The following is a 16881-nucleotide window of genomic DNA, read 5'->3' on the forward strand; positions in this document are numbered from 1 at the left end:
AAAATATTGACAAGAAATGTGAAAGATTTATAAGGAAATTTATACCAGTTACTAGGATGAATTTGAATAATTATTTTGCTTATTAATAGTAAATAACTTATAAGATAAAACTGTATGACTATCCAATGGTATGCTTATTAACAGTTAAGTAATAATGAAGAAGGGAGGGAAACATTTCAACTGTTCTCAAAGATTGATAAAAATTGAAAAGACAATTACTGCGTTGGAAAAAAACCTGTTTCTCAATCTATTAGTCCTCATTTTAAGACACCTATAATGCCTCCCTGATGGTAAAAGTTCAAAATATGAATGTCCAGGATGAGAACGGTCTGTGGAGATTTTTAGTGTTCTAGAAAGGAGTCTGGTCTTCGCAATCTCTTCCAAAGAAGAAAGAGAACAACCAATGATTTTTTTGTGCTGTGTTTATAACTCTCTGGAGCATCTTCTTATCCACTGCAGAGCATCCAGGATATCATACAATTACACAGTATGCCAAAATGCTCTCAATGGTAGACCGGTAAAAAGTAACCAGCAACTTGTCACCCAGACCACTTTTTTTCCAGCAACCTCAGAAAGTGCAGGCACTGTTGGGCCTTCTTTGTAGTGGCCATAGTGTGGACCGAACAAGTAAAGTTGTCAGAAATATGAGTTCCTCAAAATTTACAACTATGAACTCTTTTCACAAGTCTCCATTGATATTTATTTTTATTTTATTTATTTATTTATTTGATTTGTCAATTGCTTACAAGATAATAGGTATAAGTACATACATAGTTATGAATACATGAAATGGGTACATATAAGAAAAATAAAAGAAACAATAGGACAGGGACAGTAGGCACATTGGTGCGCTTATGCACGCCCCCTACAGACCTCTTAGGAAAGGGTTGAGGTCAATAGTAGACAGTCTAAGGTTAAAGTTTTTAGGGTTTGGGGAAGAAACTACTGAGTCAGGTAGAATATTCCAGACATTGACTACTCTGTTGCTGAAGTCGTATTTTCTGCAATCAAGTTTGGTGCAATTAACCTTGAGTTTGTATCTATTGTATGCTCTTGTGTTGTTATGGTTGAAGCTGAAGTATTCATTGACAGGTAGGACATTGCAATGTATGATTTCATATACCATACTTAGATCAGACCAAAGACGGCATAATTCAAGGTTTTCTAGGTCTAGAATTTCAAGTCTGGTGGCATAAGGTATTCTACAACGAGTAGAGGAGTGGAGAACTCTTCTTGTGAAATATTTCTGGACTTTCTCAACTGTGCTAATATCAGATACGTAATGTGGGTTCCAGACTGATGAGCTGTATTCGAGTATTGGTCTAGCAAATGTTTTGTATGCTCTAGTTAGTAGTGTGATATTACCAGAGAAAAAGCTACATAGGATTAGGTTAACAACTCTTAATGCCTTTTTGGCTATGTAGTTACAGTGGGCTCTAGCACTTAGATCATTAGAGATGAGTATTCCAAGGTCCTTTACAGAGCTTGGATCATCAACAAGATCTTGACTATTCAGCTTGTATTTTATTTTCTGATATTTTTTTTTGCCAATATGTAAGACAGAGCATTTATTTGTTGAGATTTGAAGTTGCCATTTGTTTGACCATTCTGATACATAGTCAAGATCTTTTTGAAGGGTAGCAGTATTGTCTATGGTATTGAACAGCTTTACATCATCAGCGAAAAGAACGCAGTTGCTCTTAATATGATTACAGAGGTCATTTATGTAGAGTATGAAGAATGCTGGTCCTAGAACACTGCCTTGGGGGACACCACTATTGACAGGTACAGAATTTGATAGGATGCTCCAATTTTGACCATTTGTTGTCTGTTTCACAGGAATGCTTCTATCCAGTTATGCAGTTGTCCAGAGATACCATAAGATTTTAGTTTTAGGAGTAGTTTGTCATGTACCACTGAATCAAAGGCTTTACAGAAGTCTATGTAGATTGCGTCTATTGCTTTGCCCTGATCGAGTTGTGTAGTCCATATGTTTTTGCAGTGTAAGAGTTGCAGATTACAGGATAGTTTTTTCCTGAAACCAAATTGTTTATTGGAGAGTAGGTTGTTTCTCTCTAAGTGGAGGATAATGGATTGATTAATAATTGATTCCATGACTTTACAGGTGACACAGCATAAGGAGATTAGTCTGTAGTTTTCAACTAGGCTGGAGTCTCCCTTTTTGAAGATGTGGATAACCGTGGCTTGTGACCATAGGTTAGGAAAGGAGCTGGTCCAGAAAGATTTTTCAAAGATTATGCTTAGAAGTTCAGCTATGGCAGTGGATAGCTTTTTTAAGAAGTAGGCACATATTCCATCTGGTCCAATAGATAGAGATGGTTTTAAATTGCGTAGTGCTTTTTCAACATTGTCTTCTGTAAAATCGATATGTATTAGATCATTGTAGTCGTCTGTGGTTTGGCTAGGAAATACTGGGCATGATCCATTGTTGTTTACAAATACTGAGCCGAAGAATGTGTTAAAGATGTTGGCTTTAATGGTGTTGTCGTTGCAGTCTTTACCATTAGGTCCTATCAGGGGTGGGATGGACCTTGAGTCATTTAGTTTGTTGTTTATAAAATTGTAGAAAGTGCAGGTGGAATTGGTGTGTAGAAAGTTTTCTTCTTGTTTAATGTGATAATTGGTTCATTTAGTCTTTATCTGGTGGCATAAATTTTTGTATCGGCTTTTGAAATTGGCAACGTGACCAGATTTGTTTTTCCACCAGAGTGATCTCTTTTTGGATTGAAGTTTCCTTATTGAAATGGGTAATCTGGGTTTTTTTTGGCGGGGGGGAGTTGTTGTTGGTACATATAGTTTGATGACTCTTTTGACTTCAAGTAAAAATATGTTGTAATGGTCTTTAACAGTATTGCATCCAGTGAATAGAGATTGCCAATCAAGGGATGAGAGATCGTTGTCTATAAGATCATAGTTGCCTTTTTTGAAGTTATAATTGGGGATTACATCATTGTGATGATTTTTGTGGGGGCGTATGTTGAGACAAAAATCAATCATATTGTGGTCACTGCTGGAAAAGGGTTCTTTAGTTTGTATTCCATAAATTAAATTCAAACTATTGCAGAAGATGAGATTGAGGCAGTTGTTTAGTCTAGTGTTGTTGGTTACTAGTTGTTCCAGTCCCAGATTTGTAACAGCATCGTAGAAGGTTGCGTGTATGGCTTCAGTTGTACATTCATTTAGGGTCCAGTCAATGTGAGGTAGATTGAAGTCACCAAGAAAGATAAAAGCGCGTTGGCAGGATGTTGCCCATGTTAGTAGTGAGTTTAGCTTGTTTTCATGTTCGATGTCATAATCAAGTGCTCTGTAACATAGTAAGAACTGAAATGTGATACTTAAGGATAGTTCACAGATGATGGTCTCAGGAAGAGCAAGCTCCTGGGTAACTTGGATGTTTTTTAGATGTAAGGACTTTTTATAGAAGATAGCAACACCACCTCCTCTACAAATTTCACGATCTGATCGGTAAACATGATAGTCTCTTACTGTGGTAATGGAGTCAGGGAGAGATGTGTTGAGTCATGTTTCACAGACAAATATGATGTCGAATTTAGCCATATTTAGTAAGAGGAGAAATTCAAGTATTTTATTCACAAGGCTTCTTGCATTGAGTAACTTGCATTTAAGGCCAGCAGTAGTTGGAATTGAGGTAGTTAGGGGCGTGCGTGCTTAGTCTTGGGTGATGGTGGATTGGTTGAGGTAGGGTTGTGGTTGAAGGTTAAAGCTGAAGGGAAAAAGGGAAAAAGGGAAATCTCCCCCAAATAATGAAAGGACTATGGATGGGTGCTCAAATGATGTGGCAGAAGGAGACAAGGAGTAAGCAGAGGGAATATTTAGTTGGTATAAAAATGGTAGAAAGAGAAATAAGGTCCCAAGAGGAAAGCATTAAAGAGGGATACAAAAATTAATGATGAAGTCTCAAAAAGAGTAATAAATGATGGATAGAGATAAAATAACTCTCAATACGTTGAATATATTAGAAATTAAAAGAAGTAGAAAATGTAAATTGGAAAAACAGTAGAACATATATAGATAGATAATAGAATTTACTATAACCATAAATTATAAATTAAATTAAGGTTAGAAGGTGGAAGTCTATGATGTGGTAATTTAGCTGCATTATTATTATTATTAAATATGTGTAAAAATATATTGAAACTTTTAATTTTAGGGGATTGAAGATATACTCCCAGCATTGATTAAATTTGGTTAATGATTGGTCCTATAGGTGTTTTTAAAAAATTGGGATATTGGATTTATGGTGGAATACTGAGTAATTTTAAAATATTAAAATATTAGTGACTTAATAGGGGATAACAAACATACTTTCAAGTCTCCAACAGCTTGCATGGAGCCACAACACCAGCATCTGAGGCTTGAGAAGTTTCCAAACTTCCACCCTCTGTGGCGCTTGGTGTGGAACCTGGATGATAACAGGCGTGATGTGGAATCCTGGTTGCTGATGTGATGTAGAGTCCTGGTTGCCAACGAACAGCAAGAAACTATCAATGACATCAGACACCAGCCTGTCGTGTGCTGTCTGCAGTGAATAGTGGCATATTGGACATGCTGGGTGGTGGAAGTTTAAACAATGGAGCCGGGGGGGGGGAGGAAGTAGCATGTGCATGAGGGTGGTGGTGCTCAGGGGGCGTGGGTGGACAGGGCAAAGACATATGAACATCATATGCAGTTTCCTGAAACTGCCGAATGTTGAGTGGTAGCTGCTACCGGATGCTAGATAACCCAATTATGTTTTTAGTGTATGTATAAATACAGCTCTGGCTGTGGTGAGCGCCAGAGGTGACTTTAATTTGAATTGCTCGTTGTTACCCGAACCAGAGAAGTGGATGAACAAATAAAATCTCATTTTGTAGATCTCGTGAGTGGTTTATTTCCCCTTGTCTGCAATCCGGATGAACAGCTGAGACATACTGCATGAAGAAATGTTACTGATAAGTACAATGTGCAGGTTAAGATCAGAAGTTGGAAAACTAGGATTATGTATACCTAATTGCATTATTATTACTAGCATTGTGTAAAAAAAATATTGACCCAGTCAATACACTGTCTCCAAAATATGTATGGATGTTAAAGGAAAATTACAAATAAAACATATAAATAAAAATCACAAAACAAAAAATGGACAGTTGTTTACAATAACACAAGATGCATTAAACTCTCTGAAGAATAATATATGAGGGTTGCATGTGATATTTCCAATCTTACAAGATGACAGTATTAGTGCATTAGAAGTTCTGGCCTGTTTTTCCCTTTTATGTCACTTGATGATGTGTTGCTATTGTTTGTGCAAATTGATGTCAGCAGTAAGTCCTGTTTAGTGCCCTTTAAAGAATGATCTATGGTTGCATTTCTGACTGCCAGTGTAGTCTTTCCACCAGTGAATGCAAATTGTTTTTGGTTATTTTTGTGTTAATATGAGTACTATGTGTGACTAGGCCAAAAAAACAACAACAAACAGATTTTATAATCAAAATGAATTATGTGACATCAGAAGAAACATTTAACATAAGAACCACAGATGAACTGATGAAAAATAATTAGCAGAAAACTTAAAGCTTAATTCCCCTTCACTGGATAATGTAGATCACAAAATAATTTGCTAAAGGTTCTTTGGTTCTTGTGCAAGTCCTGTCCTAGCAATATTTTTCTTTTTACTTTTTGAACGAAGTTGCCATTAACCTAATACTTAAAAAAAAAAAAAACAATTCCTGCATTGTGTACTATGATATTTCTTGATGGTTTAAAATCCACATTTATATTAATGAGTGGATTTCCCCATAGAGGGTTGCAAAAAATGGAGATTGCTGCAGCACCATTCTTCCCTAGCACAATGCAGAGGTGAAATGCTGCTGGTTTGGCTGATTCACCTGAACAGGTAGTGTGGTATTCACAGAACTGACAGCAGTCCCCACTCAGGTCCGCAGTTCTGGCGGTAGCGCCGATCGCTCCCATTGGCTGATGCCGTTTGACAGCCGTCTATAAAAGGAGCTGTCAAACGGCATCAGCTGTTGCCGCCAGCTGATCTGCCTTGTTAGCCTCGGCAGCCATGGCAACCCTTTATTCATTGAATAAAGCTTCTAACCGATCGCTCTGTGTCTGCCTCGTATCTCCGCCGCTCCACAACACTGGCGACGAGGGCGGGATGCAATAAGAGGCAACCAGACGTTCGACAAGCTGAGCGAAGTCACTAAAAAAGAGCGGAGCCACCGAGAGCTGACAGCCGTAGCCGCTGACGCTCTCTGCGAGCGCGAAGTTTAAAAGCCTCCACAGCTGAGGAGACAGACGTCGCCTGACAGGCGCAGCCGCAATCGCTCTTTAAGAGCGCGAGTTTCAAAACCTTCCCCAGCTGAGGAGACAGCCGCTGCCGCCTCACGATGACTTCCAGCCCAGCATTCCCACCCTTCAAGCCGACTGCTGAGACGTGGGAATCGTACAAAAATCGCTTCATCTGCTTCCTAGATGCGATAGACCTCACGGACGCCACAGACCACCGAAAGAAATCATTCTTCCTTAGTTTTTGCTGGGCCGCGGTTTTTGACACTGCTACAGCACTGGTCGCTCCCCATTCTATTAGAACCATTCCCTGGGAGGAGCTTCAGGAGATCCTCTCCAACCACTACTCCCCTAAGCCTTCCCAAATCGCTAGGAGACAAGCCTTTAGGATGAGGAAGCAGTCTGAGGGGGAGTCAGTTAGTGAGTATATGGCAGCTTTGCGATCAGCTGCCCTACAATGTGGGTTCAGAGATTACCTAGAACAGGGGTCCCCAACCGCCGGTCCACGGACCGGCACCGGGTCGCGGAACAAGCCTTACTGGGCCGCTGGTTGTTGGCGCCGCCATCTTTTTGGTAAAAAAGCAATTTTTAAATCAAAAAGATGGCGGCGCTAGCGTTGGTGAGCTTTTCCGGTAGAAAGCCATTTCTACCCGAAAAGCTCACCAGAAGCGCTGGGCGCATATTTGACGAAAATCACTCGTGACGTCACCGGAAGTGATTTTTCGTCAAAAAAGATGGCGGCGCCAGCTGACGCGGAACCGGGCCGCTGGCGCCCAGCTGACGCGGAACCAGGCCGCGGCGTCAAAAAGGTTGGGGATCCCTGACCTAGAAGACATGCTCCTAGATCAGATTGTCTGTGGGGTCAAGGACCTGAGGCTTCAAAGACGTTTGCTAGCTAAAAAAGACCTGACCTTAGCTATAGCTATAGAGGAAGCCCAAGCTGCTGAGCTATCTGCTCTGTCAGCAGCTGAAATACAAGGGACCCCTATCAGGCAAGGAAGCTCAACTATCCACTCTGAGGAAGTTTACCTAGATGAAAATCCTGAAGACACAATGGAGGTAAACCGCCTTAGACAACAGAAGCCCCCCCTAGAAGGACCTAGGCAAAAAACCAACCTCGCCCCCAGGCAGCAACCTATCTGCCTTAGCTGTGGAGATACCCATCTTAGGGCATCCTGCAGGTTCAGGAATGCAATCTGCCTGAACTGTCAAAAGAAAGGCCACCTAGCTAGAGTCTGCCAAGCAGGGAGAACTTTTCCACAGAGACCTCAACCTACTGCTAATTTTCAAAGGCAAGTTGAGGATTGCTATACCTGCTACCACTCAGATCACACTTCAAAAGGCTCTAACAAAATAAGTATCTTTGTTTTTTTAGAAGGTAAGCCTTGCAGGATGGAGGTGGACACAGGATCTGCACTCTCAATCATCTCCTGGGAAACCCTGAAGAAGATGCATCCCAGAATGTCCAAGAAGAAGCTCCTGAACTGCCACCTGACTCCGCGTGATTACCAAGGCAAGAATATCCCTGTCTCCAAAACTTCAAAGGCCATTTGCCTTTGGTGGTAGTAGATGGTGCCCTCCCTAGTTTACTGGGACTAGATTGGTTCCCTGCTCTTGGCCTCAGCATAACTGGTATCCATGCTGTTTCAACCTCTGAAGTAGACACCCTATTCAGAGACTACTCTGATGTATTTAGCAAAGATTTAGGGTGTTACTCTGGTACCCCTATTTCATTCAATGTAGACCCACAGGCAACTCCCATTCGCCTTAAACCACACAGAGTACCTTTTGCTATTTGCCCCAAGTTAGACATAGAGCTAGATAATTTGCTAAAGCAAGGGGTGTTAGAACCGGTAGATTTTGCAAGATGGGAGACCCCCATAGTCACCCCACTTAAAAAAGATGGCAGCGTGAGAATCTGCGCTGGTTATAAAACTTCCCTCAATCGTTTTCTGCAAGTCAGCACATACCCTGTCCCTGTCATCCAACACCTTTTACACACCTTTGGGCCTGGTACTATCTTTGCAAAATTAGATATGTCCCAGGCCTATCAACAGTTTCCTGTTGACAACCAGACTGCAGAATTACAAACCATAGTCACCCATAGGGGTGCATTTAAGTGCAAACATCTCCAATTTGGTGTTAGTGTAGCCCCTGGGATTTTTCAATCCCTCATGGAGAGGCTTCTCCCAGGCGTAGTCCCCTATTTTGACGACATTTTGGTTTCAGCTATGGATAAGACACAACTAATACAGAGGGTCAGAACAGTCCTTGAGCGGTTTAGGCAGTATGGCCTCAAACTAAAGAGGGAGAAGTGCACCATCGCCACTAAGCAAGTGGACTTTCTAGGCTACAGAATTGACACCTCTGGTATTCACCCAATTGAGTCCAAAGTCAGGGCTATCCACGAGGCACCCACACCTTCCAACAAGACTGAACTCCAAGCCTTCTTAGGGCTTCTAATTTTTTATGCTGCATTCCTCCCGCATAAAGCATCTATAGCAGAACCTCTGCACAGACTTTTAGATAAACAATCCCCCTGGCATTGGGGACCTATGCCTTCAAATCCATCAAGTCCTTGCTCACATCTGATGCAGTTTTAGTTCAATTCAATCAGCAGCTGCCCCTAGTCCTGGCAGCAGATGCTTCCCCCTTTGGTGTAGGGGCAGTTCTGAGCCACAGGCTCCCAAATGGCTTTGAGGCACCAATTGCCTTCTTCTCAAGAACCTTCTCTGCTGCAGAAAGAAACTACAGCCAAATTGATAAAGAGGCTTTGGCTGCAGTGGCTGCTGTTAAAAAGTTTCACGAATTCCTTTATGGTCACTACTTTGAACTTATAACAGACCATAAACCACTTTTAGGCCTTTTGTCAGGGGACAAGCAAACCCCACAGGTCCTATCACCAAGGATGACCAGGTGGACTCTGTTCCTGGCCGCCTATTCATACAAACTAGTGCATCACCCGGGGAAGAACATGTGCCACGCAGATGCCCTTAGTCGCTGCCCCCTACCAGTTCCAGTTGAAGACCCCGCACCCATACATGCTATTTTTGAGGCCAACGAACTCAACTTGCCTATTACAGCCGAGGACATTGCCACTCACTCCAAAAGGGACAAGGTAATTGCCCAAGTCCTGGACTGGGTGGGAAGGGGGTGGCCTGCAATTCATTACACTCCTGAATTTTTGCCATTCAAGATTCGCAGACAAGAGTTGTCATCCCTGCAGGGTTGTTTGTTGTGAGGGACAAGGGTGGTCATCCCTGCCACACTACAAGAGCCAGTCTTAAAGGTCCTACACGATGGCCACCCAGGCATCGTAAGGATGAAGGCCCTGGCACGCAGCTATGTATGGTGGCCAGGCATGGATGCCCAGATCTCCAGCTGGGTAAGCTCGTGCCAGCCATGCCAAGCTACCAGACCAGCCCCACCTGCAGCCACACCTACCCGGTGGGAGGATGCTGGAGCCCCTTGGTCTCGGCTACACATCGACCTGGCAGGCCCAGTACATGGGCAGACTTTCCTAGTCCTAGTGGACTCTTTCTCTAAATGGATTGACTTGGCTCTACTTCCTTCCACAACCACACTGGCCATCACAAAAGCCCTGACCAGAGTATTTGTCACCCATGGCCTCCCTGACACACTGGTATCCGACAATGGCCCCCAGTTCACCTCTTGTGAGTTCAGGGTTTTCACAGCCAATCTGGGGATCAGGCACGTCCTCACAGCCCCTTTTCACCCTGCGAGCAACGGGATGGCTGAGAGGGCAGTTAGGTCAGTAAAAGAAGCATTGGCAAGGTTTGGCCAGATAGACTGGCATTCCAAACTGTCCAGATACCTTCTGACCCAGCATACAACCCCCTGTACCACAACTAACAAATCACCTGCAGAATTGCTAATGGGCAGGCACCTTAGGACCACCTTGGATAGATTGCACCCCCATTACACCCCTGGCACCCCCTTGGGTTCTGATAGCCTTGCCAGGGAATTTGCCCTGCATGACCTGGTCTATGCCAGGAATTATGCAGGGGACCCATTATGGGTACCAGGACAGGTTATATCAGTTACAGGGCCAAGATCCTACAGGGTCCTCCTGGATGATGGTCGTATGTGGCGCAGACACGTAGACCAGCTGAGGAGGCGTTGGAGAAGGACTACTGATGACTCCCGCATCCAGCCAAGCGACCCGGTCTACCCAGCGAGCGACAACGGTCCCCAGCCAGGCGAACTGGTCTACCCATCAAACGCAAAGAGACCGGTCTACCCGTCAAACATTGAGGAACTGATCTACCCAGGGAACGCCGAGGGTCCGGTCTACCCAGCAAACACCGAGGACCTGGTTTACCCAGCGAACACCGAGGGTCCGGTCTACCCAGCCAATGCCAAAGGTTCCCAACCAGACGACCCGGTCTACCCAGGAAACGCTATGGACTCCTGACCAAATGACCCGGTCTACCGTTCCAGCCGGAAAACACACCCGAAGCAAGCCGAGCGAAGAAACCTACCTGGACCACCGCTGGGCACTCGAGCTAAGGCTCCTGTAGATCGAACTCGCACTCCTGCAACTTCCAGGGCGATCCAAGGGGCAAAGGACTCTTCCCAAACCAGAGACTCTCCGGGACTAAGGCGGTCCAGCCGCCAGCGCAGGCAACCAGCCTATTTACAGGACTACACATGCTCCTGGCCAGGGGAAAGGAGTGTGGTATTCACAGAACTGACGGCAGTCCCCACTCAGGTCCGCAGTTCTGGCGGGAGCGCCGATCGCTCCCATTGGCTGATGCCATTTGACAGCCGGCTATAAAAGGAGCTGTCAAACGGCATCAGCGGTTGCCGCCAGCTGATCTGCCTTGTTAGCCTTGGCAGCCACAGCAACCCTTTATTCATTGAATAAAGCTTCTAACCGATCACTCTGTGTCTGCCTCGTATCTCCGACGGTCCACAACAGGTAGCAAAAAATGGTGTTCTAAATACCATTCTAAATCATGCGGCACAGCTGTTTTCCCCCACCCTCGATGTTATATTTACCTCAAAAGGCTTCAAAATGCTTCTTTTTTCAGCACCCAGGAGGCTTCCCTGAGACCCAGTAGGCCAAAAACGGGGTGTGGGGTGGTGCTGTGAAAGAAAAAAAGAAAAAAAAAGATTTTTGACCCCCCCGCAATCACTTGACCACCTAGCCACGCCCACCCAGTCACATGACCAACTGGTCATGACCACCTAGCCACACCCACCTAACTATGCCCACAGAAGTGGAATCAAAAAATTTGAAACCCACCACTGGCATAATGGATTTTTCTACAGCCAATTATCACAATAGCAAAACTCACTTATGACAGTTTACTGTTTATCTGATCAAAGGCAATTTGAATTGAAACATGAGCATTCTGAAAACAGGGGAGAAATGCCAGAGCTGTTATATTTTCAGAAAATAGCTCTTCGGTTTATAAGAGACAATTAACAAGTTTCTTTCTCTGTCTATTTTAGTTGCATTGACTTCTGGAACTGATTTGGGAGGAGCAACCAGAAATCACTGGGGGGCAGAATACATGTCAATAAATTCCTTTCTATTTCTTTATAAACCTTTTTGTTTTCTGTAAGATTTCAGAAACAATCAGGCGTGAATGGGTGAACATTCAATGTTGAAAACTAAAAGGGTAGGGTTTAGTTTTAGATTGTAACATATTTCTGCTTGCCAACATTTGTGAGTGATAAAACTATTTCTCTCTCTTTTTTTCAAAGAAAATTTCAACTTTAATGTTAGCTGCTTATATGCATAGTAATTTCATTATATCACTTTATACTCTAACTACTTGGGCAGGTAGAGAGAACTGTGGATCATTTCAGTGAATTTTTCTCATTTCTGCCTGTTTTATTAACATCATTATTCAAGTACAAATTGTCATAATTTAATGATGTTGAATATCAGCCCTTACAAAGTGCTTAAAGTCAGAGAATGAAGATGGTAAAATAAAGTATTGTAAAAGAGAAATTAAATTATCGCATGGGATCAATTTTAAAATATAAGTCCATTGTTCTTTTGTTTAAATGCACTTACAAGGATATCTATATTTTATCTCAGAATATGGCATTTGTCCAAAAAATATAAGAAATTTTGATATGGTTTTAAAAATGATATTAGTCCTCAAACTGATATGGGGTTTTTCTTATATTTATTCATTATTTTACTATGAGACTTTCGTAATCAAAACCTGATTATACTGGAAATATGTGTGAAAGGTAATTGATTCTAGAGACATGATTAATACTAGCGTTTATTTCAGAAAAATTCATAGTAATATTAAAGTACCCAAGTTCCTCTTAAGAAGCTCAAAGGATGGATGAGAAGCTAATAGCCTTCTGGAATCATATTGTTAATTTACCATCATAACAGAACATTGGGTACAATTTTGACCTCTAGTTACTGGCATGTTGATAGGCAATGTGTAGTTAATCCAATTGATAATAACTCTTAGTTTATTTATAATTAGCTCTTAGAATAAATTTTCAATCAAATTCATGAGAATTCTCTGTTCTTTTTGTTCTCTAAACCAGGAAGTATGGTAAGCCTTTTTAACTTTATTCATCTACTTTCCTTATATGTAATGCTTTCTTTTTTTAGAAGATTGCATTAATCAAAAAGAGATTATTTTTAAATCTATTTATATAGTGATTTCTATTTCTGTCCTTTCAAAAAGAATGAGCTTCTTTTTATTGATGCAATGTGTTATTTCAGTCTTGAGAAAATTAAGAGCACCAGCATGATTTCCTCCAAAAGAAATGAAGAAATGATTTTAAAGAATTGCAACTTAGAATATATTGATGGAAAATAACTTAGATTTTATCTTTCTAACTCCAAATGTTTAATAATTATTCCATATTTATATTTCAATAATTATTGGAACTGACAGTTGGTGTTTTTCAGAATAGTTTTGATTTTTTCATTAAAAAGATTCAGTTATGATCATTCACTAGTGAATATATTTGGAATTATAACAGAATTACAGCATTGGAAGGGACCTTGGAGGCTTTCTAATCCAACCCTCTGCTCAAGCAGGAGACCCTATACCATTTCAGAAAAATAATTGTCCAATTCCTTTTTAAAAATCTCCAGTGATGAAGCATCCCCAATTTTTGGACGCAAGTCATTCCACTAATTAATTGTTCTTACTGTCAGGAAATTTCTCCTTAGTTCTAGGCTGCTTCTCTCCTGTCCTCAGGTGGTTCTATCCTTTGCTTCTTGTCTTGCCTTTAGGTGCTCTGGAATATAGATTGATACTTCTTTGTGGCAGCCCCTTAGATATTGGAACACTGATATCATATCACCGCAGTCTTTTTTTTCATTAAACTAGATGTTCTTGCAACCATTATTCTTAAAGAAAGTTAATAAAAATTGTTTCAGTAAATATTGAAAAGGAGAATAGCAGTATAGGAAAGGAGAATAGCAGTATAGTAGTAAGAACTGATTTTATCTGAAGACTTGTAGATAATAATGTCTCATTTAAAAAAAACTACCAATCTAGCAAAACTTCTAGAATCTTTAGAATGGTAGTAAATAGGTAAAATATCTAATTAGATTGCTGAATTGATAGCCAAGACTAGGATGCTGAATGTGTTGTTAATCAGCCAATTATTTGATTGCTATGTATATTTTAACTGCTGATTTATATGGCAGTTATTAATATTGAATGAATGAATGAAATCCTTATCCCCATGCTGAATCAGATCTCTTATTCCAGATGAATTATATGAATGATTTTGAAACAGACTTCTTTTAAAATAGCTGTCTTTCTGTTTTTGTCAGTTACTACAAACATCTTGAGAGGAAAATGCATAACCAATCCACAAACTATTACTTTCTGCTCATGGAATTCTCAGAAGTACAAGAACAGCAGCTACTTTATTTCTTTGTTTTTCTAGTGATATATTTTGCAATTCTAACAGGAAACTTCCTCATCATATTCGCAATAATTTTCAACCATCAACTGCATACACCTATGTACTTCTTCCTGCTGAACTTGGCCATACAAGACCTTCTGGCCATTTCAGTCATTCTGCCTAAATCCATGGCCAATATTCTCATGAATACAAGACACATTTCTTATTTTGGATGCATTTGTCAAGTTTTCTTTTTGGTCTTCTTTCTGGGATCTGATTTGTGGCTCCTCACTGTCATGGCATATGATCGCTATATTGCTATTTGCAATCCATTACAATATGAAAAAATAATGAACAAGCAAGCTTGTATTTATATGATTTTTGCAGTTTGGATCAGCAGCCTTTTTAACGGATTGTTGAATGCCTCTTTTGTCTTTGGAACCCCTTTTTGTTCCAACATCATCAATCAGTTCTTCTGTGAAATTCCAAAGCTCCTTAAACTCAGTTGTACAGGGTTAAACAAAAATGAAATCAAAGTACTTATGGTCATGTCTGCTTTAGGATCTGTTTGTTTTTTCTTTATTCTTTATACTTATGTATGCATTTTCACTGCTGTGCTGAAAATTCACTCATTGGAAGGAAGGAAAAAGGCAGTTTCTACTTGCCTACCCCATGTTATTGTGGTTTCCATATTCTTATTCTCCGGATTCTTTGCTTATTTGAAGACTTCCTCCACTTCATTGGACTTCATCTCAACTTTATTATATTGCATTATCCCACCTTTTTTGAACCCTATAATCTATAGTATGAGAAATAGAGACATCAAAATTGCTTTGGCTAAAGTGCTAAATATAAGGAAAACGTACAAGAAAATATCAAACCTCAAGTGTATTTCTGGATAAAAAAAAAACCTTTATATACTCCAATCGCAAGGTCATTTGTAAAACTAGGCTGCATTTATTATTACTTGTACAACTTACCTGTAAACTGATAAGTGCCATATTGATACATGTTAAAATGAAAGAAACTCACAATACTGGGGAAAATTCTTCCAGAAATAGCACAACATGCCTATTTTTTTCTGTTTCCACAAGTGAAAAAGGATTGTCCCAATTAGTAATTGGATGGAAAATTCCAGAATATTGTAGGAAAAGAAACAATGAATGGAAACTAATCAAGGAGAGAAGCAACCTGGAATTAAGGAGAAACTTCCTAACAGTAAGGACAATTAATCAATATATAATTATACTCATAAGTTTAAAAGTTAAAAGCCCTGGAATATAGTATTTTAAAATCTTAAATTTTAACCTCTTAAATCTGTTTAAAATTAAATCTGCTTAAAATGGTGCTATTTTGCCTTGACAGTTATTATATCAAATTCTTATGTATAGATTATGTACAGATCCTGTAACATCATATGTTAGCTTCTGCAAAGACCTATGTGTACCAACAAGGAACCTGCAAATATATAGTAACAATAAACCTTGATTCACAGTTAAACTTAAGCAGCTACATCGTTCCAAAGAAAAGGTGACAGAATGCTGTACAACCAGGCCAGAAACATATTAACAAGAGAGATCAGAGCATCAAAAAGAAGCTACTCTGAAAAGTGAAGGAATCAGTTCTCAACAAATGAACCAGCAAACGTGTGGAAAACTCTTAAAAACATCACTGGCTACAGCAAACCTCCTTCCCAGGCAGAAGGAGAATAAACAACTAGCAGATGACCTGAATGTGTTTTACTGCAGGTTTGAAAAGAAACTACAGCCACCTATCTCCACAACCCACATCTCAAACACACCAACAACAGCCAAGCCTCCTACAACTGGCCCCAATCCATTGGGCTCACAACCTCTGGTGATCACTGTTAGGAATTGATAGTCACCTAACAGTTGGGTTGGAAATATATAAACCAGGATAGACATTTAATACTGTCTCTTTAAGAGAATGCTAAAATTGTAATTGGGTATGGTTCCTCAATCGGCCATAAGATGGAGCCAAAAACCTGGGTTGAACTGTTCTATTGTTGCTAGTTGGTTGATGTTCTGATGTTCGCTGTTTTTGGTTCCTGCATTTTTACCTATTGACTGTTGCTGATTGTCGTTCTTCTTGGATTAATGTGAGTCTGATTACTGAACTGTTTATGATACTGGACTTTGTTATTTGGATTATCTCTGGACTGAAAACTGACTGCTATAACTGGAAGGTTGTTAGAAGAGGAAAGAAGATGGCTGGATAGGGACCAACTGAGGAAGAAACAACCACAAGAAGAGGATTTGTCTTCAATTGACTATACTGTTAGGAAATGTTTTTCTTGTGGGGCTAGGGGACATAGCTAGATTCTGTAAGAAGGGCAAACAACAGAATACTAGTAATCACCAGAAGTCTAAGAAGAATGTGAATTTAGCTATGTCTAGCAATTCAACTGTAAACCATGATTTGTGGGTAGTTGATAGTGGAGCATCGCTTTGCATTACTAGAAATAGAGAGAGGTTTGTAAAGATGTCCACAAGGAAGCAACATGTATCATTGGCAAATGGATGGAAGATGAAAGCATCTGGTGAAGGTACTGCATATTGTTCATATGTAAATGAGCATTTACCTATGTTGTATGTACCTAAACTGAAATATAATTTATTATCAGTAAGGGCTTTATTTAATATTTGTTATGTAGTAACCTTTAGGGGAGATAACTGT

At 40.5% G+C, this 16881-nt stretch overlaps 1 protein-coding gene across 1 annotated transcript; it reads left to right on the top strand.

Moving 5' to 3' along the window:
* Positions 1-14135: 14135 nt before the first annotated feature.
* Positions 14136-15086, top strand: LOC113425622 (olfactory receptor 14J1-like). Its single transcript, XM_026687849.2, has one exon. The coding sequence runs from the start codon at positions 14136-14138 to the stop codon at positions 15084-15086; it is 951 nt and encodes a 316-aa protein (XP_026543634.1).
* Positions 15087-16881: the final 1795 nt, after the last annotated feature.

The sequence above is a fragment of the Notechis scutatus genome, chromosome Z, assembly GCF_049901735.1.
Source record: "Notechis scutatus isolate UNSWTSFEM ecotype Mainland chromosome Z, rNotScu1.2, whole genome shotgun sequence".
Taxonomy (NCBI): Eukaryota; Metazoa; Chordata; class Lepidosauria; order Squamata; family Elapidae; genus Notechis; species Notechis scutatus.

Bases quoted from the DNA above. Each gene is read 5' to 3' on its own strand.
- LOC113425622 (XM_026687849.2), top strand. From the start codon at position 14,136: ATGCATAACCAATCCACAAACTATTACTTTCTGCTCATGGAATTCTCA.